General features: G+C 58.3%; 2 protein-coding genes across 5 annotated transcripts in view; both read right to left on the bottom strand.

The window, feature by feature from the left end:
- CAPN5 (calpain 5) overlaps window positions 1–25526 on the bottom strand; it is a 52310-nt gene that overhangs the window by 3234 nt on the left and 23550 nt on the right. For 3 of the 4 annotated variants that reach the window (XM_034995608.1, XM_034995607.1, XM_034995609.1), the window contains exons 3-12: window positions 25093–25224; window positions 9387–9595; window positions 6250–6442; window positions 5288–5481; window positions 4688–4765; window positions 3999–4194; window positions 3249–3371; window positions 1841–2037; window positions 797–912; window positions 104–240 (exon numbers count right to left, since the gene is read on the bottom strand). In XM_034995608.1, coding sequence (XP_034851499.1) covers window positions 104–240; window positions 797–912; window positions 1841–2037; window positions 3249–3371; window positions 3999–4194; window positions 4688–4765; window positions 5288–5481; window positions 6250–6442; window positions 9387–9595; window positions 25093–25224 — 1575 coding nt within the window. The remainder of the gene's footprint in view (window positions 1–103; window positions 241–796; window positions 913–1840; window positions 2038–3248; window positions 3372–3998; window positions 4195–4687; window positions 4766–5287; window positions 5482–6249; window positions 6443–9386; window positions 9596–25092; window positions 25225–25526) is intronic. The other variant, XM_034995610.1, reaches the window with a different exon arrangement.
- OMP (olfactory marker protein) lies at window positions 18793–19640 on the bottom strand. Its single transcript, XM_034995611.1, has one exon. It carries the CDS (start codon window positions 19383–19385, stop codon window positions 18894–18896), a length of 492 nt encoding a protein of 163 aa, XP_034851502.1. The 5' UTR covers window positions 19386–19640; the 3' UTR covers window positions 18793–18893.

Genomic DNA, 25526 nt, shown 5'->3' with positions numbered 1-25526 from the left:
CAGAGTGGGAACCAGCACGTAGTGTTCCTGGGCCCAGCCCCTGTGAGTGGGGAAACGTCAGACAGGGGGCCCAGGAGGGGCCTTTGGGACGGGGCAGGCTCACCTGGACTGTGATGGGCTGGCCTGGCTTCTTGCGGTAGAAGATGCCTTTCACGTCGTACTCGGGCGTCGAGGTACCTTTCTGCACGGCCGAGCGGACTTTGTCCCCCTCACATTTAATGATCACGTAAGAGTTGGCCCCTAGAGAAATTGAGGGGGCAATGGGGTGATGGTGGGGGCTGGGGCAGGACCCAAAGGGACAGATGTCTGGGAGGTGAGCTCCCCTCCCCAAAGCAGAAGCCAGAGTTCCTATATTCAGGAGAAGGGAGCCTGACTCACTTCCTAACTTTCAGAGACAGGAGGGGGCACGCTGGCCATCCCTGGCCTCCATGCTGTTCCCCCTGCCCCAAGCACTCTTCTCCCCTAATCCACTTCACCAGCATATCTTAATGCTTCCTCACCCTGGAGAAGGGCCACCTCCTCCAGGAAGCCTTCCCTAAGCCATGCCTCCCAGCGGTCTGTCCCTGTGTCTGACTGTCCCCCCACACCGGAAGCTGCCCAGAGCAGGTGGCAGAGCCCATTCCTCTCCAGGCACCCAGTTTCATTCCAAGGCTGGGCCCAGTGTGGATGTTAGGAAAGGTTTGCTCACCCAGTGAGTGAGAGCAGGAGAGTTCTAGAGGCAGGGTGTCTGTTGCTAGAGGGCATGGGGTACCTCCTGGGTGAGGTGGGTCCTAGAGCTTTCCCCAGGTGAGCTCACCTGTCGAGGAGTCCTTGAGCCCAGCAGCCCCTAGGACGTGCACCTGGGTCACCTGCTGGGGGTAGCCGCACAAGGAGCTCCAGCAGGAGCGGGGGGGCTCGTCCAGGCGCAGCTCCCTGGGATGGGGCAGAGGGGGAGAGGGGTGAGGTGATGGAGGGGGCGAGGGAGATGGAAGGGGAGGGGGTTCAAGAGGGAGGAAGGGGAAGGGAGCAGTATTTAGTCCAGACATTGCTCATCCTGGGCAAACCACCATGGGCTTCCTGCTGCTCTCTCTCAGGGGTGCCCCATCCTCCCCGAGAGAAAAGCAATTTACTGAGCACCTGCTGTGGGCCAAGCCCTCTGCTGGGGCATTACAGGCATTATTTGTAATCCTCCCAAAGCCCTGGGTGATAGGTAACTATCACCATGCCCATTTTACAGATTACGAAGCACTGGGCTCACCAGAAGGGATTTGCCCCAAAGCGGGACAGAGGTGGAACATGGACTGGCAGGACTTAGGTCCCCTGAGCCCACCATACATGCTGCCTCCCGGTGTGCCGTGGGTGCAAGGAGCACTGAATCGGGACTGCCTGCCAAGGTGGGGGGGCAGTGCGGGGCTCACAGGGTCTGCACCCCAGCAGGGATGGCATGGCTCCAGCAGTCTGCCTAGCCCAACTCGACCACTGGCGTCATGACCTTGGAAACCACCCCCCAACCTTGATCCCCAACCCTGATCTGTAAAATGGAGGGGTCAGGCCCCCCACTTAGGGTTTGTAAAATGAGTGAAAGCTTTGTAAACTGTGAAGTGAGTGAAAGCTTTGTAAACTGTGAAGTCCTATCCACATATGACACACTGTGCCTTTATGTAGCCAAGAGAGGCTGGGACAGAGGAGCAGGGGAAGGGAGGAGAAGGAAGGCCATGGGTGCCAGAGTCAGCCCAGGGAGGCTGGAGGGCTGGGCCCCACGCCTGGGGCAGACACGTAGCATCCCTGGGCTGCAGATTCCGGGTCAGCCTGGTATGGCACTCGGGTCTCCCAATCCCGGCCCTGAGCAGCCCCCACGCACTGGCAGTTGGAGGGCACGTCAGTGAAGACCCGAAGCAGGAACTCGCCCGTGTGGCCCGGCTCGAAGGTGGTGGGGATGATGACAAAGCGGCCCTCGGGCTGGTCGGTCCGTAGGAAGACACTGCGAGAGTTGATGTAGATGGAGCTGGCGGCCCTGTGCTGCAGGCCGTGCATGCGGTACCGGCGGTTCTCCTCCACCTGCGGGGAGAGGGGAGGCTGGGCCGCACGCACGCCCCCTCCGCGCGCCCCCGCCCCCCGTCCGCATCGCACCACCGTGAAAGGCGCGGCAGAATCCATGTGCGTGCAGTGCCCAGAAAAGGCAACTCTGCAGAGACAGGGGTAGACGGGTGCTTGCCCAAGGCCCGGGGCTGGGCGACGCGGGCAGGCGGGGCAGGCGGACGGGCCCCAGTGGTGGCGGCTGAAGGGGGCGAGGTTTCTTTTCGGGGTGACGAAAATGCTCGGAAATGGTGGCGATGGTCGCACAGCTCTACGAATACGCTAAAAGTCACTGTACACTCTGAATGAGTGAACTGTGTGGCGTGTGGATTAGATCTCAGCAGAGCTGTTAGGAGTCGAAGGACACCAGGACTCCCCCTGGTAACAACGTCGGGGAGTTTCTGACTCACGACGGACCAGGCATCACTATCTGCCCACACGACAGCCCGGGGCCATGAAATGACGTCACCAGCTGCCAGGACATGCTAGCCAACTCCTGGAACGAGTGCCAGGATAAGCTGCAGCCATATCACGTGAAGTCACGACAGGTCAAAGTCACGACACTCCAGCACACAACGGATGTACCGACACAAGGACACGCGCAGACGGTCATGACATGACCGAGCACGTCTAATGCGGGGGCTCAACTCAGCCCACGTGCCTAGTGCACCCATGTGATCTCGTGGGGTTCTGGGTGTCTGGTGGGCCCGTGGCGTCCTGCTACGATGTGTGCTGTCACAGCCCGGGTGTCGCAACATGAGGAGGGCCCCGGGCCCCAGGCCAGTGGGAGCGGCGAGGGGTAAGTCCGCCTGGCTCTGCCCAGGATGCTTCCTCCCAGGGCCCAGCAGGGCCTCCAACTCAGGGGAACCCAGAGCCCTGAGAGAGGGAGCAGCAGGGGCCTGACCACCGGCAATTTTCCCCTTCCCATCCACCAAACAGCCTGTGGGTCCCGGACGGGAAGAAATCAAGCTGAGAGCTCCCAGGGCAGCCAATCCCAGGCAGGCCGGGCCCTCTGTGGGTGTTCCAAAGAGGGCTCATGCTACAGCAGGCCCGCGGCATCAGCCACTCTGGCCAGAGGGCGGGTTGAGGTCGGTGACCAGAGTGTTCTCGAGTGTTCTCCCCCAGGCCCAGGTGGCCTAAAATCCAGCTCCCTCACTCTCCTCACCCACAGCAGGGATCCCAGCTGGCCTCACCTTATAGATATCAAAGCCAATGGCCAGATTTTCACCCTTGCCATCCCGGCGGGTAGACTGTTTCGGCCGCTGCTGGATGCAGATCAGCACTTCATCTTCCGGCTTCTTGACATCAAAGATGTACTGCAGGGACGGCAGAGGGAAAGAGACACTGCGATAAGACCATGCCAGAGACGGGCTTGCTGGCTCCCAGAAGCTGGGCCGGAGCCAGGCCCCAGCTCAATGGTGAGAGCCCGGGTGAGTCACGGCACCTCTCTGGGCCTCAGTCCCTCATCTATGACCCAGGCCTATGATGCCCACCCTGCGGGAGGGGCGGGGGGACTCGGTGACATCATGGATGCTCAGCTCCGAGCCTGCATGCAGTCGGTGCCAAATGAAGGCACACCACACAAGAGAACTAAACAGCTGCCAGGGTCATGACTAAGGAGGCTGCAGGGGAGATGTCCTCCCTGAGGAAGAGCCAGCCTGGCCAAGCTCCTCCCCAAAGAGCAGCACTGTGGGTGTAGAAACAAGGGGGTCGAGTCCTCGGCTCAGCCTCCCCCTAAACGTCCCGGTAACTCTGGATCAGACACCCGTGAGTCCTCAGAGCCTTAGTTCCTCGTCTTTACCATCTGCAGGTCACCCAGGACCCCCCGAACATGCCCATCCACCCCCCACTAAACAGGCTCACAGAAGCCCACAGGGGACAGGGAGGTACCCAAGGTCATGCAGGACGGTGCAAAGGCTGGGGGCGTCCCTGAGCACACTCACTTGTGGGTTCTGAAAGAAGGTGTCCTTGTGATTGATGCAGCCGCCACTGCGGTTCTTCTGGGGGTCCTCGTGCCGCGTCCAGGCGCCCCGCAGCCGGGCCTCCTCCCACGTCTTGTGGACGCTCAGGTAAGAGGTATTGATCAAGCGGCACTTGATGATGTCAGTGAAGTGCCGGCACACGTCCTCGAAGGTCATCCTGGCCATGACGGGCTGCTGAGCCGGCCAGGTCCCCTGGCTGGCCCACCCGCCCACCCACCCTGCGTGCTCTGAGCCGCCACCCCTGGGAGCGAGTGAGGACGCGGCGGCGCTTGGCCACCTCACAGCTCTTCTGGCCTCAGTTTCCCGATGTGTAAGATGGGAAGGAATCTCACAATGGCCGCCTCTCTCACAGTTAGTGTAGGAATTCAGTAAAGCGATAAAAGCATGTGGTACAATTTCCAGCAGACAGGAGCTGGGCGCTGGAGCAGCTCAGGGTCCCCTGAGGTTGGCAGTGGGGACCAGGGGGACGATGGGCCCATTACTGCCCGACTCATTTCACAGAGATGGCATGACTTGTCCAAGGCCACAGAGCAAGTTGACAGTGAGGCATCTGCTCGAGCATTGGCTCCGGCCTCCCCTTCCGGTGCTCCCTGCCACGGGAGCCCCCCACCCCCACCCCAGATGCCCACCCAGGGCAAGAGCACACTCACCAGAACTCCCCGTCATCCTGCACGGTCACACCCATCTTTTCCCGCTCACTCTTGCTCACTTTCTGCCACTCCTCCGAGCTGGAATGTGGACACAGGGAGGGAAGGGGGGATGTAAGAGGAGAGACCCCACCAGGGCCTCCCTGCCAGGGGCCGGAGGTCTGAGAGCAAAGCCACAGGCTGGGGGCAAGGGCAGAATGACCCTCAGGGGAGGGGGCTCCCTCACTGGGGGCCTGACTCTGCTCCTGTCCTAGCTTTACCAGGGCTATGAGCCGAACACAGGACAGTCACCCCCATTCTCACCCCTGGTGGCCTCCCTCCCTGCTTTCTTCCCCACTCACCACCAGGCGGGGCTCTCTGTCCCCTACAGGAATCAGCTTATCCCCACCTCCAGGTCCTTGCCCTGCAGAATCCACCCTCCACCCACCCACCCCCACACACACGCCCGCTGCAAGGTAAGTCTACTGTCATCCTCCTCCCAAATCCTTCAAGGCCCAGCCCCCTCCGCCAGGGAGCCCACCGTTGTCCTTGCCCAAGCTCTCATACAGGGGCCCACCCAGCCAGGGGCTGTCCTGTGCCCACACTCGCATCCCTGGGCCTCACGTGTCACTCCAGGGCCCGTTCCATTCCCGCTCGCCCCAGGGGTTACGCAGGCGGATCATGTCCAGCTTCTCCGACTTGAAGAAGGCCAGCAGGCCGTGGCCCAGGCGCACCTTGCACACCTCAGTGACTGCATACGCATGGCCCTTCACCAGGCCACACGCCAGGCGGGCCTCCATGTCTGCTGCTGTCACTGCCTGCAAGAGGACACAGTTGCCCAGACAGGGAGAGCCTGGTCAGGCGGGCAGTGCGCCCACACCGCCCCCTATAGGACGGGGAAGGCATGGCAGCCCCACACAAAGCAGAGGCCATGGTTAGGGACTGAGCTGAGGGTTCGCAAAGCCGCCAGGGAGCCGCAGCGTGGGGTCAAGGCAGGGACCTAAGTGAGGTTGGCCCAGGGGGTACTGGAGTCCACTGGCACTGGCTCAACTGTGCAACTGTTAAAACATTAGCTTGAAATCAACACGCTGGGAGTATTTACACCACAGAAAGCAGCAAATGCTACAACTCAGGGCTTTTCACTTTTCCAGAGGTCTGGTCTATCAACAAACACCCCACTGGTGTCTGCACTGAGCCCCAGCTTCCCCACCTGAAACAGGAGCAGTCAATGAAATAAGACAACCCTCTTGAAGTACTCGGGCCTGTGCCAGCCGCGGGGGGTCGCTCCCCTCTTCCGGTCACCTTGTAGCTTGTGATGCCTCAAACCCCAACGAAGGGACCCTCACAGGTACAGACACCCATCGCCCCAGTACAAGATGCCCATAAAAGGGGGCATGCTGGCCAAACCGGAAGGCATTTCATACCGCAGAGGTTAGAGCTGCACCCCCCAACGGCTCCCCTCCACCCCTCAGGCTGAGGGTGCAGATTTAGGAGCCAGTCTGAGCCGGGGCTCTGCCGGGGACACCACAGCCAGCTCCCACCCCAGTAAGGGTTGGCGAAGGGGAGGGCTGCTTCTGTGTTCTCACCTTGATGGAGGCACTGATGAGTCCTCCCCGGCTGTGCACCTTCAACATGCGCTCGAAGAGCTGGTTCCTCTTGGCCTCATCGTTGGCGAAGCCGCCCTCAGTCAGGTCAATGGGCTCGGAAACGCCGCCTGTGAAGTCCACCAACGCATCCGCCGTGTTGCCTCCATCCAGGGCCTGGTAACAGCCCGCCAGCCTGGGGAGCAACGTGGACAGAATTCCCAGCTCACGCTCCCCAGCCAGTCGCAATCCCTCACCTTGCAGGGGGGATTTTGGGGACTCAGAGAGGTCAAGCACACTGCTAAGGTCACACAGCAGGTCACAGCAGAGCCAACACTAGAATCCATGTCTCTAGGCCAACGCTTGTCCCACTGAACCACACCATTTTATCACCCAGATTCCCCTTCGCCCTAGCAGCCTGTCCTCAAAATGAGCTGTCCAGAAATCAAGCAATTCTTCTCAAAAGCCTTAAAAGCTCATGTATGTTTTTGAAACATCAATTATAAATAATTCACATTATTTATAACAATAGAAACCCAGAGATCACCTAAATGTCTAACAACAAGGAAGTGACTTTAGAAACTAACGCTGCAGCTGTGCTCTGGGACATGAGATGGCCGCTGAATGAAGCCTTGTAAAGGAATTCCTATGGCAGGAAAATGCTCGTGCTCACTTGGTATGTTTGAAAAAACAATACAGCTGGATTCCAGTGATGTTTAAAATGTACGCAGGGGTGCCTGGGCGGCTCAGTTGGTTGAGCATCCGACTCGGTTTCGGCTCAGGGGATGATCTCAGGGTTGTGTGATCACGCCCAGTGTTAGGCTCCGTGCTCGGCGGGGAATCTGCTTGCAGATTCTCTCCCTCTCCCTGCCCCTGCCCTGTCACACACACTCTCTCTCCCTCTCTCTCTCTCTCCCTAAAGATAAATAAAACTTTTGAAAAAAAAAAAGTATGCAATAATTTATTTAAAAAACATTAAGGGGGGGGCACCTGGGTGTCTCAATCAGTTCAGCGTCTGCCTTTGGCTCAGGTCATGATCCCATGGATCAGGCCTGCTCAGCGGGGAGTCTGCTTGTCCCTCTCCCTCTCCCCTTCCCCCCACCTGTGCACACTTGCACGCATGCTCTCTTTCTCTCTCTCTCAAATAAATAAAATCTTTTTAAAAATTAAAAATAAATAAATAAATAAATAACATTAAGCCCCACATTGGGTGTAGAGATTACTAGTAAATAACTAAAAATAAAAAATAAAAAATACTAAGCATCAACTCTGTGTAACCTACCAGGTGCTAGGAGCACAACTGTGGCTTCTGTGAACGTTAGGAAAAGGCTGGGGGTCTTAAAGGCAGTGCTGAAGGTGAACGTCAGCAGCAGAATGGGATATATAACAAAACAGATTACATAAATTGAAAATCTGCACCTATCTATGAAAATCTACAACTGATCTATCTTTTGCGGTGTCCTACAAAACAGCAACACAGGTTTTGCAAGGTAACCTACAAACAAAAAGAGCCATCAAAGATGTTAAAAGAGTTGCTACGTGGCGGGGAGGGTGTGGAGAGGACACAGGGAGCACAAGGGAGGGAGATAGGAGTGGGTGGCGGGGCCTTGGAGGGGAGGGGAGTGAAGGTTCCCGAAGAGGAGCAGCCTGGTTAACCCAGGTGGCCCCAAACAGAGAAGGGGAGTCGAGAGGCCTGGAAGAATATGCAAGAGTACAGGCGGCTTTTATTACCTTCTTTCCGGGTTTCTACATTTTCTGGATTTGCTATAACACACATGCATTCATTTTACAATTTTAAAAGTAAATAAATGAAAAAGCAAGCAAGCATAAATAGCGAAGCTGCTGTGGAAAACAATCCGGTGGCCACTCAAAAATTTAAACATAGAACTGCCAGAAGATCCAGCAATTCACTCCCAGGTATATATTCCAAAGAACTGAGAGCAGAGACTCGAACGGATACTTGCACACCAAGGTTCACAGCAGTACATTCGCCACAGCCCAAGGTGGAAACGACCCGAGTCCATCGACAGATGAATGGAGAAACAAAATGTGGCATATCCATGCAATGGAATTCTGTGCCGCTCTAGACAGGAAGGACATGCTGACATGCTACAACATAAATCAGCACCAAGAACGTCACGCTACGAGAAATAAGCCAGACACGAAAGGGGAAATACTCTACGATTCCACTTATATGATCAAGCTGGAATAAGCAGATGCATAGAGACCAGAGCAGAAGCGCTACTGGGGGGCTCTCCTGGAAAGGGAGAGGGGCCTGCAGCTGGGACCAGGGAGACTCAGTGACCACCAGGGGGCGAGTTTTGCTTTCTTAGGACTGAAAACGGAATCTGTCAATGTTCTGTTTTCTCGAATTTGTTTTTGATGTTGAAAGTTGGGTGTCTTCCCTTTTCCCTTCTCTCTCTCTCTCTCTCTCTCTCTCACACACACACACACACACACACACAGTCCAAGGAAAGCAACAGATGGGCCTGGGAGGCGGAACCAGGGAGAGGCTCCCACAGAGCTTGTGGGCTGGGCTCCGACCCCACTGGCCCTCCTGCCCCAGGTCTGCCCCTGCCCTGCAGAGGCCTGAGCAGGTCACTCTGCCCCAAAGCCCTCCACAGTTCAGCAAACCCTTGCTCGGGCCCGTGCTAGGGACCCAGGGCCCGACACAGAGCAGGAGGAGGGGTCGGTGGAAACAGAATGGATGGACAGACAGGTAGAGAGATGGATGAGTGGACGAAGGGGAGTCCAATGGGCAGGGAGGGCCCACCCTCCACAACCAGCCCGGGCTCTGAGATACCACATCCCAGCCAGGCTGCCAGGGAGGGCTTGGCAGCTTGGATCTGTGGGAAAAAACCAGCGACCCGGATGTGAGTGCTGGCCCTGCCCTCCCAGGTAGAACAAGGAGAAACCATTCCTCTCTGTGTGGGTTGGTTTTGAGAACGGGACACCAGGTACCAGACAGTCAGGCCAGGTCTCCCCCCACCACGCCCTGGGTTCTCAGGCTCTGAGAGCGCTGTGTGACTCGGAAGAGCCCCTCGCCTCTCCGAGCAGGGAGCGCTGGCTGCAGGAGCAGCTGCGAGGAGCCGGCCCCCCGCCCCCCGCCCCCCGCCCGCCGGCCCATCACCGGCACCTACTTGGCGTAGGCCTTCTCCACCAGGGCACACCAGAACTCGTTGCGGGAGCTGGAGTGGCAGTAGATGAGCTGGTTGTTGACTGTGGGCAGCCGGTCATCAATGACCACGTCCACCCACTCTCCAAAGCGCCAGAAGTGGAAGTGGAAGATGCCCGCATAGGCATTGGGTTTCTCGGGGTCCCACTCCTGCTCCTTCCAGTCTGGGATGACCTGGGTGGAGGGGACAGGACAGGAACACAGTGCGGGTCACATCCGGCTTCCTGAGCACATGGGGGCGCCTGCCTCGAGGGAATCAAAACGGAAAGGAGTACTGGGTTCCATCCCCATCTCTGCCATGAATGAGCGCGGGACTAGGGCGCACGCTTCTCATCTCTGGGCCTCAGTTTCCCTTCTCTGCAGTGGTTAGGCGTAGGCTCCTGCCAACTGTCACTCTAAGACTCTAGGAGCTTCCCGCCCCCTTCCTCGGGCCTCCCTCTGCATCCTCCCATGCCTCCCAGTTCCCATCTGGCGCATGGTGCTGCCGCCACCCAGTCCAGCCTGAGTCCGAAGCTGGCAGCCACACCGGCCTTTCCCTCGCCCCATCCCATCAGGCCAATCTGAGCTCCTACATTCTGCTAAAATCCATCTCCCAGCTGTCCCCTGGCACCAGCCTGGGCAGCCCCCACCTCCTGGCCCCAGAACGCTGTAACAGCATCAGCCGCCACACGTGCCCTCACCCCACACAGCAGCGCAGTGATCTTTCCAATCATGTCACTTCCCTGGGAAGTGAGTCCAAACCCTTAATGTGCGCTGCCCAGCCACCAGCTCCCGGGACAGCTTTTCTACCCCCCTCGGCCCCTGCTCCCTGCTCTGGGCTCTTTCTCTGCTCAGGAACTTTTTGCACCTGCACTTCCTTCTCCTCTTCATCCAGCTGATTCTCACTTGCCCTTTAGGATCCACCTCCTCCTCCAGGAAGCCCTCCTTGACTCTTCAGACCAGGCCAGGACCCCCGTCTGTCCAACTCATGGCCCCTGGCACTTCTCCTCGGGGACCATTACCGCAATTATAATTAAACAAGTGTGTGTCATTCTGTTCAATTCTGTTATTATCACTGGAACGTTAGCTCTCTGAGGACAGGGATGCATTGGGCCTGGTCATTGCTGTATGCCTGGCACCTAGTCCAGGGCCTGGCCCAGGGATGGTGCTCGATAAACAGGTGTTAAAATTCACAGGCATTGATTTTTACATATTATTTTATGGAACATCTGGGACAAGCCAGTTGCCATGCCTATAACTGCCAGGGCTTATCTCAGTTTAATTCACACAATAATCCCATGCGTAGATTACTATCATCCATCCCTCCTTTACAGCTAAATACCCCTAAGGCTCAGAGAGGGCAAGCAACTTGCCCAGGGTCACACAGCTAGAAAACACACACACTGTGGAGTCAGGCAGACCTGGGTTTGAAGCCAGGTCTTGTGACCTGCGGACTGCTCTGTACTGGGCCTGTGTTGACACTTAGGACCCAGGTGAATCAGCCACGGTCCCTGCCCCCAGGAGGCCCCCAGTCTGGTTCAAGAGGCAAATGCTGAGGCTGACATGGGGAGCATGGGGAGCGTGGAGAGAAGGGAGCGGTGGGCCCGACCTGCAGGGCCAGCAGCAGCTTCCTGGCAGGTGTCCTGAGAGCTGGCTGTGGGCGTCCCCCAGGCAGACAAGGCAAATCTGGGCAGCAGGAGGCGGGCAGACAAGGGAAAGGCCCTCACCCTAGAGTCAGGGTAACTTGCTGGCCCTCCCCAGCATGGGAGCAAGGGAGGGCTGACCCCACTGGGACCATGGACAGCTCCTTCTGGAAGAAAACCCGCCCTCGGGGATGGGGGTGGGCACCCAGGCATCCAGGCCGAGGAGCTAGAGATGCATCAGGAGGCCGTAAATCCCAAGGCCTAGACAAGCCTGCGCACGATACTTCAGCCTAAAGCCATTCCCCAACCCCCACACTCATTAAGAAGGCTTTTGTTTACATACTTCCTACCATCAACAGGGATGTTGGCAAAGACAAATGGTCCCTGTGAGACACTGGAGACCAAGCAAATGAAAATGCCAAGCACCATGAGAGGGGCCACACTGCCAGTAGCGAGGCATGCCCGGGGCCAGGCACAGACCAGGCTCTTCGCTCGGCCGCCCCTGGCCCTTCCCACCACCTTTTGGGGAAATACCGTGGGAAGCTGCTGGCCCAATGTTGCCCATGAGGACCGGTGAGGGAGGTAGGATTCACACTCAAGGCTTCAGGGCCCACACAGCATCTGGAACCCAGCAAGGATTCAATACTGCCTGGTGGTCCCTTGTCAGTTAATTCTGTGTCCTTTCGAAAACCTCCCGGGCCAGTCTCTGCCCTAGCCCCCAGCATCCCCTCCCACTTTGCTTTCAGGACAGAAAGCTGTATCAAAAATGGGGCACATGCACGGTGGCTTATCATCCCCACTGCACAGATGGGAAGGCTGAGGAACGAGAAGCTGCCCAAGGGCACAGAAGGATAGGGAGTCTGAAGCCGAGCAAACTGGCCTGGCCAGTGCACCCTCCTCCACTCCTTCCTGCTCTGAAAGCTCTGGACTGCACGGGGACTGGGGAGGGAGGAAGAGGAGCCCTCGCAGGGTGCTGGGATGTACTCCTGGGGAGGCAGGAGGATCATCAGCCAAACCCGGGGTTTGGCCCTGCGCCCTCTGTGGCTCAGAAAGCAGCTAATGAGGCTCTAGGGCCTGGAGATCCTGAGTCAGGGATCCCTGTGGGCCTCAGTTTCCCCTCTACAACATGGCCGGTGGGCCCAGCACAGCCAGCTTCTTACCCCACACCCCCTCTACTACCAGCAGGGTCCTGAGTGAGAAGGCAGACACTCTCCAGGAAGGTGTGCTCACACAGGCACACAAACTCAAACCTTCCCACACCACGTTCAGTGTACCAGGAATCAAGGCAGCAACCAAGGACCCTCGGGCCACATCAAAGGATTCCAGAACCAACCTAAAGAGGCTCTCACTGGCCAAAGACGGGCCAAGCTCAGCATCAGTAAGGATAATTACTGCAATGGATGAAAACACATCAAATACGTTCCAATCTATGAAACCACACGATACAAAAACAAATAATTAGTCACTCTTGGAGGACAGCTGGGACTGGAGGACAGTTTCTTTTAAAACTGGAAAATTAAGGGAAACAATCGGGATTTATCCTGCCTTTTCGATACAAACTGTACCCAGTGGGTAACCAATAGGGAGGTTTGTATCTGGAGATGAGTTGCAGAAATGAAGAAGAGACTAGAATATTAGACTCTCGCCATTTTACGACCACTGGCAAATAATGGATTTAGTAATGGTCATCGACGGCTTATAACATCATGAAGAAGAGAGATGACCAGACATCACGTGCCTCGTGAGAGAAGTACACAATGTCTCCTATGAAGCAGTCATGCCACAAATTTGTACCTGAACCTTACGAAACCACTAAGGTAAGTCTGAGCTTACAGGAAGTGCGTGGCAGGGAGAACACCTGAAACAACAGCATGAAAACCAAGCCAACGATGGAAGAAAGAAAGGTTTAATATTGAGGAAGTTTCTACTTCAAGAATCTAGAAAAAAATTTTTCCCCAGGTAAAGGGAAGAAATTAATAAAGATAGCAGGAATCAATAAAATAGAAGACACTCAAAAAATAGAGAAAATGAGGGTCCATCTCTGGGCTCTCTATCTGTTCCATTGATCTGTGTGTCTGTTTTTGTGCCAGTACCAGACTGTCTTGATGGTCACAGCTTTGTAATATATGCAGTGACCCGAAGGGGCACGAGCACCCCAAGGTTCATAGCAGCAATGTCCACAATAGCCAAACTGGAAAGAACCAAGATGTCTATCGACAGGTGAATGCATAAAGAAGATCTGATACACACACACACACACACACACACACAATGGAATATTACTCAGCCATCAAAAAGGATGAATTTACCATTTGCATCGATATGGATGGAACTGCTAAGTGAAATAAGTGAAATAAGTCAATCAGAGAAAGTTATATGGTTTCACTCACATGTGGAATATAAGAAAAAGTGCAGAGGATCATAGGGGAAGGGAGAGAAAACTGAATGGGAAGTCATCAGAGAGAGAGAAAAACCAATGGAAACTCTTAACTCTAGGAAACAAACTGAGGGTTGAGGAAGGAGAGGTGGGTGGGGGGAATGGTGTAACTGGGTGATGGGCATTAAAGAGGGCACGTGATGTGATGAGCACAGGGTACTATCTGCAACTGATGATTTACTGAACTTTACATTTGAAACTAATGGTATAAATAAAATTTTTAAAGAAACATACACACAGGGGCGCCTGGGTGGCTCAGTTGGTTAAGCGACTGCCTTCAGCTCAGGTCATGATCCCAGGGTCCTGGGATCAAGCCCCGCATCGGGCTCCCTGCTCGGCAGGAAGCCTGCTTCTCCCTCTCCCACTCCCCCTGCTTGTGTTCCCTCTCTCACTGTGTCTCTCTCTGTCAAATAAATAAATAAAATCTTAAAAAAAAAAAAAAAAGAAACATACACACATTTATGGCAGAAATTGGAAACCAAAACTCCTCCTGGGCATTTGATGCAATGAGGGAATTATCGTGAAATGTGAAATTATTTTAGTTGTGTTACAGGATTGCAGTCACAGAGTTTTGTTTCTGTTTTGTTTTGCTTTTGATGACCCCTTATTCTCCAGAGATGCATCCGGAAATATTTACAGACGAAATGACATGTTGCCTGGAGGGCGTGGGGAGGGGGGGAATAAGAGGAAACAAGACTGGGGGAGAGTTGACAGTTGCTGAGGCAGAGGGAGGGGTACAAGGGAGCGCATTAAGCCATCTCTCTCCTCCCATGTTGTCTCCAGTTGAAACGCCCCATCCCCACGGCCCCCAGCTCCCTGTCCCCGCATTCACAGCCCTCTCGGCCTCACCCCCAAACACCGCCTCCCATCTCGGGCCCCAAGCAAATCTGCACGCCTGGCTCCCTCTCCGGTACCGTCCCCTTCCTTGTCCCTCAGGGGCGAGCTGAGCAGCAGCTTCTGGGCTCTCGGGGTCTGGAGCTCCCCGGGGGCAGCCCCTCCCCCAGGCCCTTTCCCTGATCACTGAGCGGAGCTTCTGGAGGGCGGGGCTGAGCCCCACTCCAGGCCCAGATCCCGCCCCCCCCCCCCCCCCCCCATCATGGGAGGCCAGCTCCACAGCCAGGCAAGTCTTTCTGGAAGAAAAGTCTCCAAGGGCCAGCCGCAGCAAGGCCCTGTCCGGCTGGTGACCTTGCAGCCACTCCTGGACACGTGTCCAACCGCACTGCATGGCCCGGACTCAGCTTCCGACCGGCCGCTGCTCAGCGTCGGCATCTGCCGCCCCTACTCCGGGGCTGCTGGGAGACCCAGGATGGACAGTGGCCTCGGGGGTGCCGCCTTAACCGCGGAGGGCTGTGCACCTGTGAGGGGTCATCCCGCTGGGGAACGCAGGACAGGCAGGTGCACCCACACAAGTCTGCAAACCTTGGGGCTGGTGGGCAGCTCAGGTGACCTGGTCAGCCTCCCTCCTGGGGGGAAACCTCAACAACAGCCCCCCATGCAGATGGGAAAAGAGAGGCCTGAGGGATCGACGCCCTTACTTAGGCTGAGCTGGCGGCCAGGCAAGGATTGTGTGGGATTTGGAGGCCCCCGCGGCACCCACTGCAGAATCAGCCCAGAAAGCTCAGGCGATGCGGGCGCCATGGGGCCCTGGTGCCTGGAACGCTCCTGGCTCAAATCCTCCTGGGACTCTGGCCAGTGGGACACGCCCGTGTGAGTGTGCAAGTGCGTGAATGTCAGTGTGTGTGCAGGTGTGGCATGGGGAAGGAGCTTTTCGCGGATTTCTGCCCCGGAGCCCAGAGGGCCAGCTGGGGGCATTTCTGCAAAAGGCCAGCAGGGCTGAGGGCTGAAGGGTTGCAGGGGGGCAGTTCCTGTGTTACCCAAGTCAGGTGGGTGAGTCCCCAAACTAGAGGATGCCTGGTTCCAAGCATCTGAAGTTCCTCAGTTCTCAGCTTCTGATTCCAAGAGTCTCAAATTCCTGGGTTTCAGATGCCACGACGGGAAGAGGCCAGGAAGCTTGGGCCCCCCACCCCTACTCCGCACACCCTCGGGAGCGCAGAGCCCCGTCGCTCACCACCCGGAGAGAGGACCTGATGCATCTGCAGGGGCCTGGGGGTTCCTGTCCACAGGGCACAGCCAGATGCTCAGAGACCCGGGTGGGACCCCAGGCTTGGGTCAGGCCCCCTCCTGCTGGGCTGCCCAGCTGCACCGTGGGGGCTAAAGATCCCCTCAGCTGGGCCACTCTGAGCCCAGTGATTATGGGAGGAGAATCCATGCCCTCTCGTCCACTCTCCAACCAGAGCCAGGCCCCCGCCTGTCCCTCCACCCCACACTGCCCGCTCCCAGAAGCATTGGGCTGCTGTGCCACCTCGGGCAACTCACTTCCCCTCTCTGAACCCTGCGCTGCTGCTCTGTAAATCAGTGCTGCGGACACTCCTCTCAGAATAACTGCAAAGTAAGACCATGCATCTACAGTGACTGGGAGAGTCACGATGAGCAAATGGAGAGAGGGTGCCGTGTGCCAGCTCCCGACGCCCTGAGTGTTTCACTAACATTAACTCATTTAAGCTTCACATGGGCCCTACAAGGAGGCACCATCATTAGCCCCTGCCAACAGGCCCAGGAGGCTGCCTAGGGTCACATCGGTGGTCAGTGGCGGGCCCCTCAGCACGGCACCCACTGCCTCAGTGGGAGGCAGAAGCTCAGGAGACGATAGGTCTCTTCACTCTATGGTTTCTTGTGGGTTTCCTGGAAAATGGGTCCTCATTTCCCACTTCCGGCACTCCCCACGGCCAGTCTCGGATGCAGAGCCAAGGAGGAGAGCAGGGGTGGAAGGGCTGGGCTCTGCTGCCCCTACCCCTTCCAAAGGCATCTTCAGGAGTGGATGGAGGCCGGGGCCGGAAGGGCAGGGCTTGGGGAAGGGAAACAAGGCAACCGCAGCTGCTCTGGGGAGGGCTCGGAGTGGAGGACGGCGCAGGGAGACCTGGCTGCGCAGAGCATTTCAAAGCAAGGGTCATTCCCAAGCAAAACCCCAAGTGTGGCCTCTGAAGCAGGACCTGACCTCGGTCCCTGGGAAGCTGGCCTCGCCCGGGCCTGGGCCCTCAGGAGGGGTGGGGCACTGCCCCTGTCCACCCCAGGGGGCCACAGACCCAGAGCCTGGTCCACACACGTACCCCTCCTTTGGCCCCTCCAGGCCTGCTGTGACTTCAGGCAGATGGCCTCATTTTCTGGGCCTCTTCGTCTCTGTCCAAAAACTGAGTGAGCTCCAGAGAGATGACAAGGGGAAAGAGCTCTAGAGAAAGGCCAAGTGGGGCACTAAGGTGATGTTAAGGTGATGTGGTGGTCAGCAGGGGGCCGCCTGAGGACGTGCGTTCAACTGGTGACAGAGGCTGAGTGAAACCTGGACGTGGGCCTAACCCCACCCCACCCCAACCATGCCACTCCCCGTCCCGTCTGCCCCCTGCCCAGCCACCCTACAAGTCGGGGGAGACTGGAGATTGTGCATGGCTTGGACCAGACGGCACCTCCCTGGGGCCTCAGCATGGCTCCACGCTCCAGACAGAGGCTGGTCTGGGGGCCACGGGGGAAAAACTGTCAGGGGTGTTAATACCTGGCTGGGTGTCAGGAGACCCGGTTCTAAACTCCATCCTGATGTCTGACCTTGGGCCAGTCCCTGGACTGCTCGAGGCCTCATCTCTGAAAGCAGCAGGAGTTGAAGGGAATGCGGGAGAAGGCGCGGGAGGGCATGCTCAGGGCTCTGAGGGCTCGAGAGGGCTGTCAGAGCTCCTGAAGGGGCAGGGGTGGCTCGCGGTGAGAGACTGCACACCACGAGGTGGGGACACAGAGGCTTTATTGGGGACACACAGTGCATGGGGTGGATGTGGTGGCTCAGGGTGGGGGTACAGGCAGCCTGCACCACGAGGGCCCCCCGAGCTGCAGGGGGAGGTCAAGCAGAGAGGCGAAGGGCAAGGCCATCTCCAGGAGTCTGGACACCCCTAGCTGTCAACAGAGAAGATGGGCGGGCAAGCCCAGCCGGGAACAGGCCCGAGAGCTGAGAGTCAGAAAGGACCACAGCCAATCCCCACCTAAAGAATCCCAACTCCAACACCCCACTCCTGTCTGCAGGCCTCCAGAGTGGGAGCTCAGCCTCCCAGCAGCCCCAACCACTGAGGATGGCTCTCGCCCTCTGTCTCTCGGTTCGTCTATTCGTAGGGCCCCGCGGCGCTCAGTGGCTCTGCTTCGTGAGGAAAATGTCACGGGCCTGTTCCTGACAAAAAAGAAAAAAAACAGGGCTGGCCTAGAGACAGGGTGTTGGGGGCACTTCCTGAGGTGCCCCCTGGGCCTGTGCCTTTCCTGCCCAGGGACCTGGAAAAAACCTGACATCCCAGCAGGGACACCTGAGGCCCCAAAGAATCTAACGTCTCCAGCTCCAGGGCTCTGGACCCCTCTACCCTGCTTCCCCCAGGCAGAGGGAAACCCCTTCACTGTGCTCTTCCCTGCTTCACGGTATGAACCTCAAAGGCTCTCAGCTCAGGAGGCCCCCCTCCCCAAGGTCATCCTGACCAAGCCCCTGCTAAGGGCCACCCATGAGCCAGCTGGCCGATACATAATAGATCATCTAAAATCAGACTGCTCGCAGGGCAGGTACAGACTCTGGAACACAGCCACATGAACACTGCACGCTCTCTCTCAATATATATGCACGTGTATAGACAGATGCATCTCTGTTAACTTTTTCATCTGTCCCGTCCCTGTCACTTCGCCCTCCTGGAGTCCTCAGAGGAGCAAGAACGGGCAAGCACAGCCTCGAGCCTGTCAGCCGCTCCCCACCGCCCCAAATCAGCCCCCACGGCAACGCTGCCTGAAGTCCTGAGGCCCCTGAGGCGTCATGGGACCACGCCAGGCCCGGGCCAGGAGCAGTGCCTTCCTGGGTCCTCAGGCTCACTGTGCACCTCTGGACTTCAGCAAAGGGCGCTGCGGCCAGGAGGGCAGCAAAGGCTTGCGGATTCCCCAGGGGGCTGCTCCGTCGTCTCTCCGTCTCCCGAGGAAGCCCGGCGGCTGGCGCTTTGGATCTCTCTTTCTCGGTGTCTGTCTCTCTCGTTCTGAGTCGCTCTCCGGACAACGAAGCAGAGAGAAGGCAGATGCTTGGCCCCGACCGGGCCTCCACGGTCTACAGCAGAAGCAGCGGCAGTCGGGTCAGCTTCTAGACTACAGGGCCTCTGCATCTTCCTCCCATGAGCAGGAGTGCCAGCACCGGGGAAAGGAGAGGAGGAAGGACACAGGCTCAGCGGGTCCCGGGCAAGCTGAGTACAGGCCAGCAGCTAGAAGAATGTCCTCAAACACATGCCTCGGGGAAGGGGGTGCGGGCAGGGGACGGGGCGGGCGGGCACGGGGAGGGGGCAGCAGCCAGGAGCTGCCGTCAGAGCTGGTTAAAGACCACAGAGGCCTGGACGTCGGCGGGCTCCAGGCCCTGGGCGAAGGTGAGGAGGAAGTACATGACCTTGCGGATCTTCGCCAGATCCGCCAGGCGCTCCCCAAACTCCAGGGCATCGGCCTCGTTCCAATCCATGGCGTCCGAGTCCTCCCTGCGCCAGAAGATGGCAGTGGGGTCCAGCAGCTGGCGCGTCATGAGGTTGGTGAGGTCGGGCGTCCAGTTCTGGGAGGTGCCCGTGATGGTGACCTTGCCGGGCTTGTCCAGCACCACGTCCCAGCGCTCGAACTGCAGCTTCTGCTGCCGGACGAAGTCCAGGCGGTACATGGCCTCGGCGGGCTGCAGCAGCTTCTCGCCGTCCTGGCGCCTCCCCCCGCGCAGCTTCAGGCTCTCCACGCGCAGCCGCATCTGCCTGGTCAGGTCCTGGTCCAGGACCAAGGGCATGCTGAGCTGCGGCTGCTTCGGCCCGTCCGCCGCCATGCCCGGGTGCCGCCGCCGCCGCCGCCGCTCCTCGCGCGGCCGCCTAGGAGCGCGCTGTGCCGGGGCCTCGCCGCCAGGGCCAGAGGGCCCCCGAGGACGCCCCGCTACCCTTCGGCCCTCCCCCGGCCCCTCCCCTCCTTGCCCTGCCCAGTCCTCAAACGGGGGTGGGAGGCCCCCAGCGCCTCCTCTCCCCTCCTCCAAGAGGCAGTCATGGAGGCACGGGCCACGGGCGGGAGGGCGACAGGCTCCTCGGGGACCAGGCTGCTGATGTCAACTGCTGTGGTAACCGCCCTGACTACCTGACTACCTGACGACCTCGGAAGGGCTTGTTTGTGAAGAAGGGAGCCTGCACGGGGCAGTGAGAAGGGGAAGGGGGTGGGGAGCAGGTGCTCGCTGGAGAGACTGGAAGACCCCCTGGCGGGAGGGTAGGGGGGACAAGGAACGGAGCGGTCCTGCTGATCGGAGATGTGCAGTCACCCCAGCCAGAGCCTGCAGCCTCACCCCTCCACACTCAACTGATCGGAGATGTGCAGCCACCTCACCCTCACCTCAGCCTCACCCCTCCACACTCAACCACCAAGGCCTTCCTTCTGCCTCCCAGGGACCCTGGGAGCCCTCCCGGCCAGCCCCACTGCCAGGACTGGCCTGGCCACCACCACCACCTCTCACCTAAACCCCTGCGCAAAGTTTAGATCTCATCAGAATCCCCTGCAGGACTCAGAACACAATCACTGGGCTCTACCCCCAGCGCTTCTGATTTAATAGGGCTGACGAGGCCTGGGCATCTGCACTTCTACCAGCCTCCCAGGGGATGCTGATGCTGCCGGCCCAGAGCCTGTGAGAATCACTGACCTGCAGGATTCCTGCCCGCTGGCCCTGCCTCAACACGCCCGGGTCTCCTCCCACTAAAATCCCAGCACTTATTCCACCCACATCAAGCCTCAGTTTCCCCCAGGAGACTTGAGGCTGAGGAAGAATCTGACAGATGTTTGCATCTGCAGTGCCTGAGGCAGAACCGGGGGGCTCGGCTAGTATATTCCAGTAAATGGAAGAACTGGAATATGTGAGTGTATCTGGGCGTGGGAGAGAGGAGAGGGGAAGCTGCCATGACACGCCACACACAGAAAAGAGGACAGAGGCACAGGCCCAAGTGTAACAACTGAAAACAATCTAAAGGGTCTAGTGGACCACAAGCACAGTAACTGCTAGATGGAGGCTAAATCAGTCAGTGAGATCTTGGCTACCTGATCAGCAGGGGGTGACCAACGGGGACAGAGCATGTGAGCAGATAATATCTCAAGCCCTGAGGTCAGTTCTGGGGGTCGCTGGTGGCAATCCCCCAAGGGCATTCGAGAGGATGCGAGATGTCTAACTGCCTGACCCTCCCAGAACCTTTCACTCTGCACCTGCAGAGGAGAGGGAACAACACAACTGAGGAATTACTGTTAAGTTAAGCTGGCACCTAGAACAGAGCTTGCCACATAGGAGGCCCTCAGAAGATGCTTGTTGAATGAATGAATGAATGAATGAATGAATGAATGAATGAATGGCACTGAGAAGAGAACTGATGATAGGGCCCAAGGCCAAGGACAACCAGAGGAAGATGTGCAGATGGGGAGAGTACACAGACACTGACTGAAGCCAAAACGAGGTTTAGGGGCAGGTGTGTGTCGAAGTGCAGGATGAGGGACACGCCTGGAAGGTGAGGCCAAGGACACTGGTCCTTCGGCGGAACACCTGCGGGAAGGACAGATGTAGGCGTGGGCTGTGGCCGCCATGGAGGCAGGAGGCCGAGGCGGCTGATGGTAAAGTCTGATGGAGCCACAAACAGGAACTGAGGCCAGGATGATGAGGGCAGGGCGTCAGCCACATGGGCGCGGTAATCCCTGGGACACAGCAGCACTTGGGTGGAAAAGGCCGGGAAATTAGAGGTGCCAAGTCCCTGGTGACCGAGTGGGAGATGGTCCACAGGGGTTGGCAACAAGGTGGGCAGGGCTGGGGGCGTGGGGAGCCAACGGCATGAGCCTGTAGGGGCTTCCAAGTTGAGGGTGCGTTCTGGAAGCAGCACTGAGGAAAGAGAGAACGCCCACCCCCTCTCCGGACCTGCAGGATGCTGGGGGAGGTGTTCGGTTTCTACTGGTGGGGAGACCCAGGGGCTGCACGCCCCTGAGGAGAGCCTGGGCTCAGCCTGGGCTGGCTGCCAACCTGCAGGAGGAGGCTGAGGGTGGAAGGCGTCCGGGGCCTGGGCCTCAGACAGGCGGGGCAGGAGAGGCCCGAGTGGGAAGGGAGGAGAGGAAGGGGGCAGGAGGCTGTGGGTGGGGCTGGGCCCAGTGCCACCCACAGCTCTCTGCTCGGCCACCAGACACCTTGGGAAAACCCACTAAAGCCTGGCGTAGGAATGAACAGAGAAGAGCAGCAATATGTGATTGCAAAACTGTGTACTGAAAAGCAAAACAAACGCCTCTTTAACCCCAACTGGAGAAACAGTCTCGAAGGAAACATAGCAAACCCTAACCCTGGTTCTTTCTGGCTAAAGCAAGCCTTCAGCGACATAGTACCCGTGCACATCTTCAGTCCCCGGGCCTGGAATGGTGTGGGACACAGCTGGTGCTCAGTTACCAGGGCCGAATGAACTCTGTAGCTCACGGGCATGAGCTGCGTGGATAACAGGGGCGGGGGAGTATTTTAAGTGGAACTGAGTCCTGCCACCACATCCCTCCCCCGGCCGTGCCCCAGGACCGGCCACCCCCCAACACTCCCTCTCAGACAGCCAGGCACTCACTTCCACTCAGCTTTCCTCCTCTGGCCAGGGGCGCCTGAGGCTCGGAGCAGGGATCGGGCCTGCCCCATGCCAGGGCCTGCACCAGGCTCTGGGGGAGGTGAGCGCCCAGAATGAACCAGGCCTGATGGCAAATGCTCCACCCCACTGTCACATCCTGATTTCTGGTCCACAAAACCCAGTCACCTGAAGTCCACTGTCTCGCCCTCACAGAATGGACAGATGAGGTGGGGAGACCATAATGCCCCTGCCAGGGATCCCATAGGAGGGGGAGGCCCACTGCCAAGAGGTGTCTTGTAGAACAGAGGGACAGGTGGGGAACCCAGAGGCGGGGAGGGAGGGGATTTAGCACGGGTATATTGTCACTAAATGCCACAGGCTTACCCTCCCCCACCGCAGGCTCCGTTCATCCTCCTACAACTCTGGGGACTAGAAAGGTCAGGTTCACACCAAGGCCCAGAAGGAACCTTCCCTGCCCAGTGTCACACAACAACAAGGGACCCAGCCAGCATCCAACCCAGGTCTGGCTGGTTTCAAATCCTGTGCCCATCAGCCCCAGGCTGCACCAAGAGGTAAAGGGGTGGCTTCCTGGAGGAGGCGGTACTGTGTGTTGAGGGCATGGTGTACCAGCATCCTGAGGGTCAGCATCCCCACAGTGAAGTGGTTGGCGGGCGTGGGGGTGCAGCTCAGGCTGAGCACCCCTGTTCCATGGAGAAAACAGGACGGGGCAGGGGAGGCCCTGCAGGGCAATGGGCCCTAAAGCGAGGGCTGACAACAAACAGGGCCCAGTCAGCAGGGACAGGAAGGGAGGTAAGGCAGTAATAAGCTCCCCAGGGCCCCCTACCTCCTTCTAGGGCCCAGGAGCTGTCACCACAGAAGCACCAGGAGGCAGAGTGCAATTAGCCAAGAGCACCTTGCTCTGCTCCAGCCTCCCGGGGACCCGAGCTCCTGGAGATCAGCTTCCAGGCCCTTAAAGCCTCCAGACCAGCCAGGCCAGGTGTCCTGTTACCCTGCAGGCAGAAGCTTCGGCCCAGAGACAAATAAACACAGACCCGCCACAGCATCAATGACAGTCCTCCTGCCTGTGGGTCCTGGGCCCCTTCTTCCACTCACTAGATGGGGTACCTGCGGCACCGCCGAAGGCCAGGCCCAGGACAGGACACACGGTAGGCGGAGCCTCCTCCCTACAAATGACCAGCGAGCCCATTCCCCGGGAGGAGACACGGTGGGCCAGGCTCTGGCCCCACTGAAGGCCCCAGGAGGCACAGGGTAGGAGGGCTGGCCGTGGAGCTGCTGCCCAGCAGCTCGGTCCAACAGTTTGGGGAGGGGCTCTGTTCTCAAAACTTTCTCGAGCCTTCTCTGGGCCAGGATCCTGCTGGGCTCAGTGGGAAGACATAGTTGGGCCAGCTTTGCCCACGGGGAGCTCACCTCAAGAAGGGAGACCACAGGTAAACAGGGGATTATAGGGCAGGGTGGGAAGTACAGGGCCAGCCCCACAGGATCCCTGAGTGCCACTGTCAGCCCCAGACTGAGCCCCGACTTAGCTGCGGACGGGCTCAGAGGCTGGGGGACCTAGTTCTGGGCCCAGAGAAGGAGCCTGGAACCTGGAGACAGGGGGGCGAGGACAGAGAACAGCATCCAGAGAACAGCACTAGGCCCCAACCCTCTCTGGTCCTTGAGGCCCATGAGTGAAATGATCCCGCATGTGGCACTCTGAGGCCTTTCCAGCTTGGACATCCTACAACCACCCCCATCTATAGGCTGCAGCAGTGACCTTTGCTAGGGCCCTCTAGCACCTGTGTCCACAGGACCATCAGGAGCCAGATCCCAGGGATACCCACCCTGGGGTGGCTTTGAAAGGTCACACCCCCGTTCAGAAGACATGAGAGTAGGGCACCTAACACAGTCCCAGCCCCGGCTAAGGGCACAGCTCCCTCTGATGGCTGAGGGACGCTCCCTGCTTGCCTGGAAATACCCATTATGTTCTATGAATATTAATTATCAAAACACGGGTAATGCTGTCACCATTCACTGGGCACTGCACTGCACAGGCCCTTTGAGAAGTGTCTCAGATAGGAGCTACCCTCACATCCTGGTTTTTCGGATGAGTAAACGGAGCTAATTATAAAGCTACCAAATGGTGAGGCAAGGGCTTCAACCTAAGCCATAAGGCTGACATGCCCAGAGCTTGTAAGCCCTGCTGCTAGCTCCTCAGAGCAAGGGCAGGAAGGGCAGGGATGCGCAGGGGACTGGTATCTGCTAGCACAGGAACCCAGCATGCAGTCCTGATGGATTACTCCATAGAGACCAGCAGTCCAGCCTCTACCCCAGCCTCCCCGCCTCCCCGGGAAGGGAGCTCTCAGTGTGGGATTAAAGGGCTGCACTGCCAAGTGCCGCCACAAGAGGGCGAAGTGTCACGACCGGAGCCAGTTCTTTCCAACCTAAGCCCTTGGTGCTGGTCCAGAACATCAGCACCTGGAACCACGAATCATGAAACAAAACCAGCTGGATTACTCCCGCTGAACAAGTGAGAAAACTGAGGCCAAGACAAGGACAAGGACTGGCTAAGTCTCTACAGCAGGTACTGGCAGGGGGCCTCCTGAGCCCCAGTTAGTGGGGTCTTCTCACACTGCACCTGATTCAGGCAGTTTCCACATTTCACAGGTGCAGATTCTGCCAGGTGGCTCCAGGAACACCGTGGGCCCCCAGGGTTCAGGTGGGGACACATGAGAATGCCCTTGGGAGCTACAGAGATTCCCAGCACCCGGCCCTGGAGAGCCTAAGCCGGCAGGTGAGGGGCCAGCAATTCTGCTGTTCAGCCAATGCCGGGAGCCGTGGTGTCACCCCCCCCCCCCCACCGCACAGGTGTTCATAAAGTCAGGCTGCACCTCGCCTGTCCGGCAGCGAGGGCCCCATCCCAGGCCTCACCTTCTGCCACAGTGACTCCCGGGAGGCAAGCGACGAGCAGGCCGCCACAAACCAGCAGTTGCCCACTTGGCCCTGGTGCAGGTCGTGGGAGCTGATGCCATCCACAAAGAGGCGGGGGTCCTCACATATGTCCTGCAGAGAAGCCAAGCGGAGACCTCACTGTCAGTGTGGAGATTCGCCCGCCTCCCCTTGCAGACTGGGGGCCCCGTGTGGCCGGTTTCTCCAAATCCAGCTCCCCCCAGGTGCTGCCTGGGACGCCCTTCTCCCTTCCCCTGGCTGAAAAAGTCTGCCCTTCAGGGCCAGAGGTTCGACGATGAAAAGATGCTGTGGAGGACTTAGGGGGACTGGCCCCGGGGCACCCCCTTCCTCCTGCCCTCTGTGCTCTTCCCCAACCAGCAAAGGGTCAGTTCCTACCCTCCCCTAGCAGCAGCAAC

The sequence above is a fragment of the Mirounga leonina genome, unplaced genomic scaffold, assembly GCF_011800145.1.
Source record: "Mirounga leonina isolate KUSES-001 unplaced genomic scaffold, KU_Mleo_1.0 Mir_92, whole genome shotgun sequence".
Classification (NCBI taxonomy): domain Eukaryota; kingdom Metazoa; phylum Chordata; class Mammalia; order Carnivora; family Phocidae; genus Mirounga; species Mirounga leonina.
This window is presented reverse-complemented; position numbering and strand designations above follow the sequence as displayed.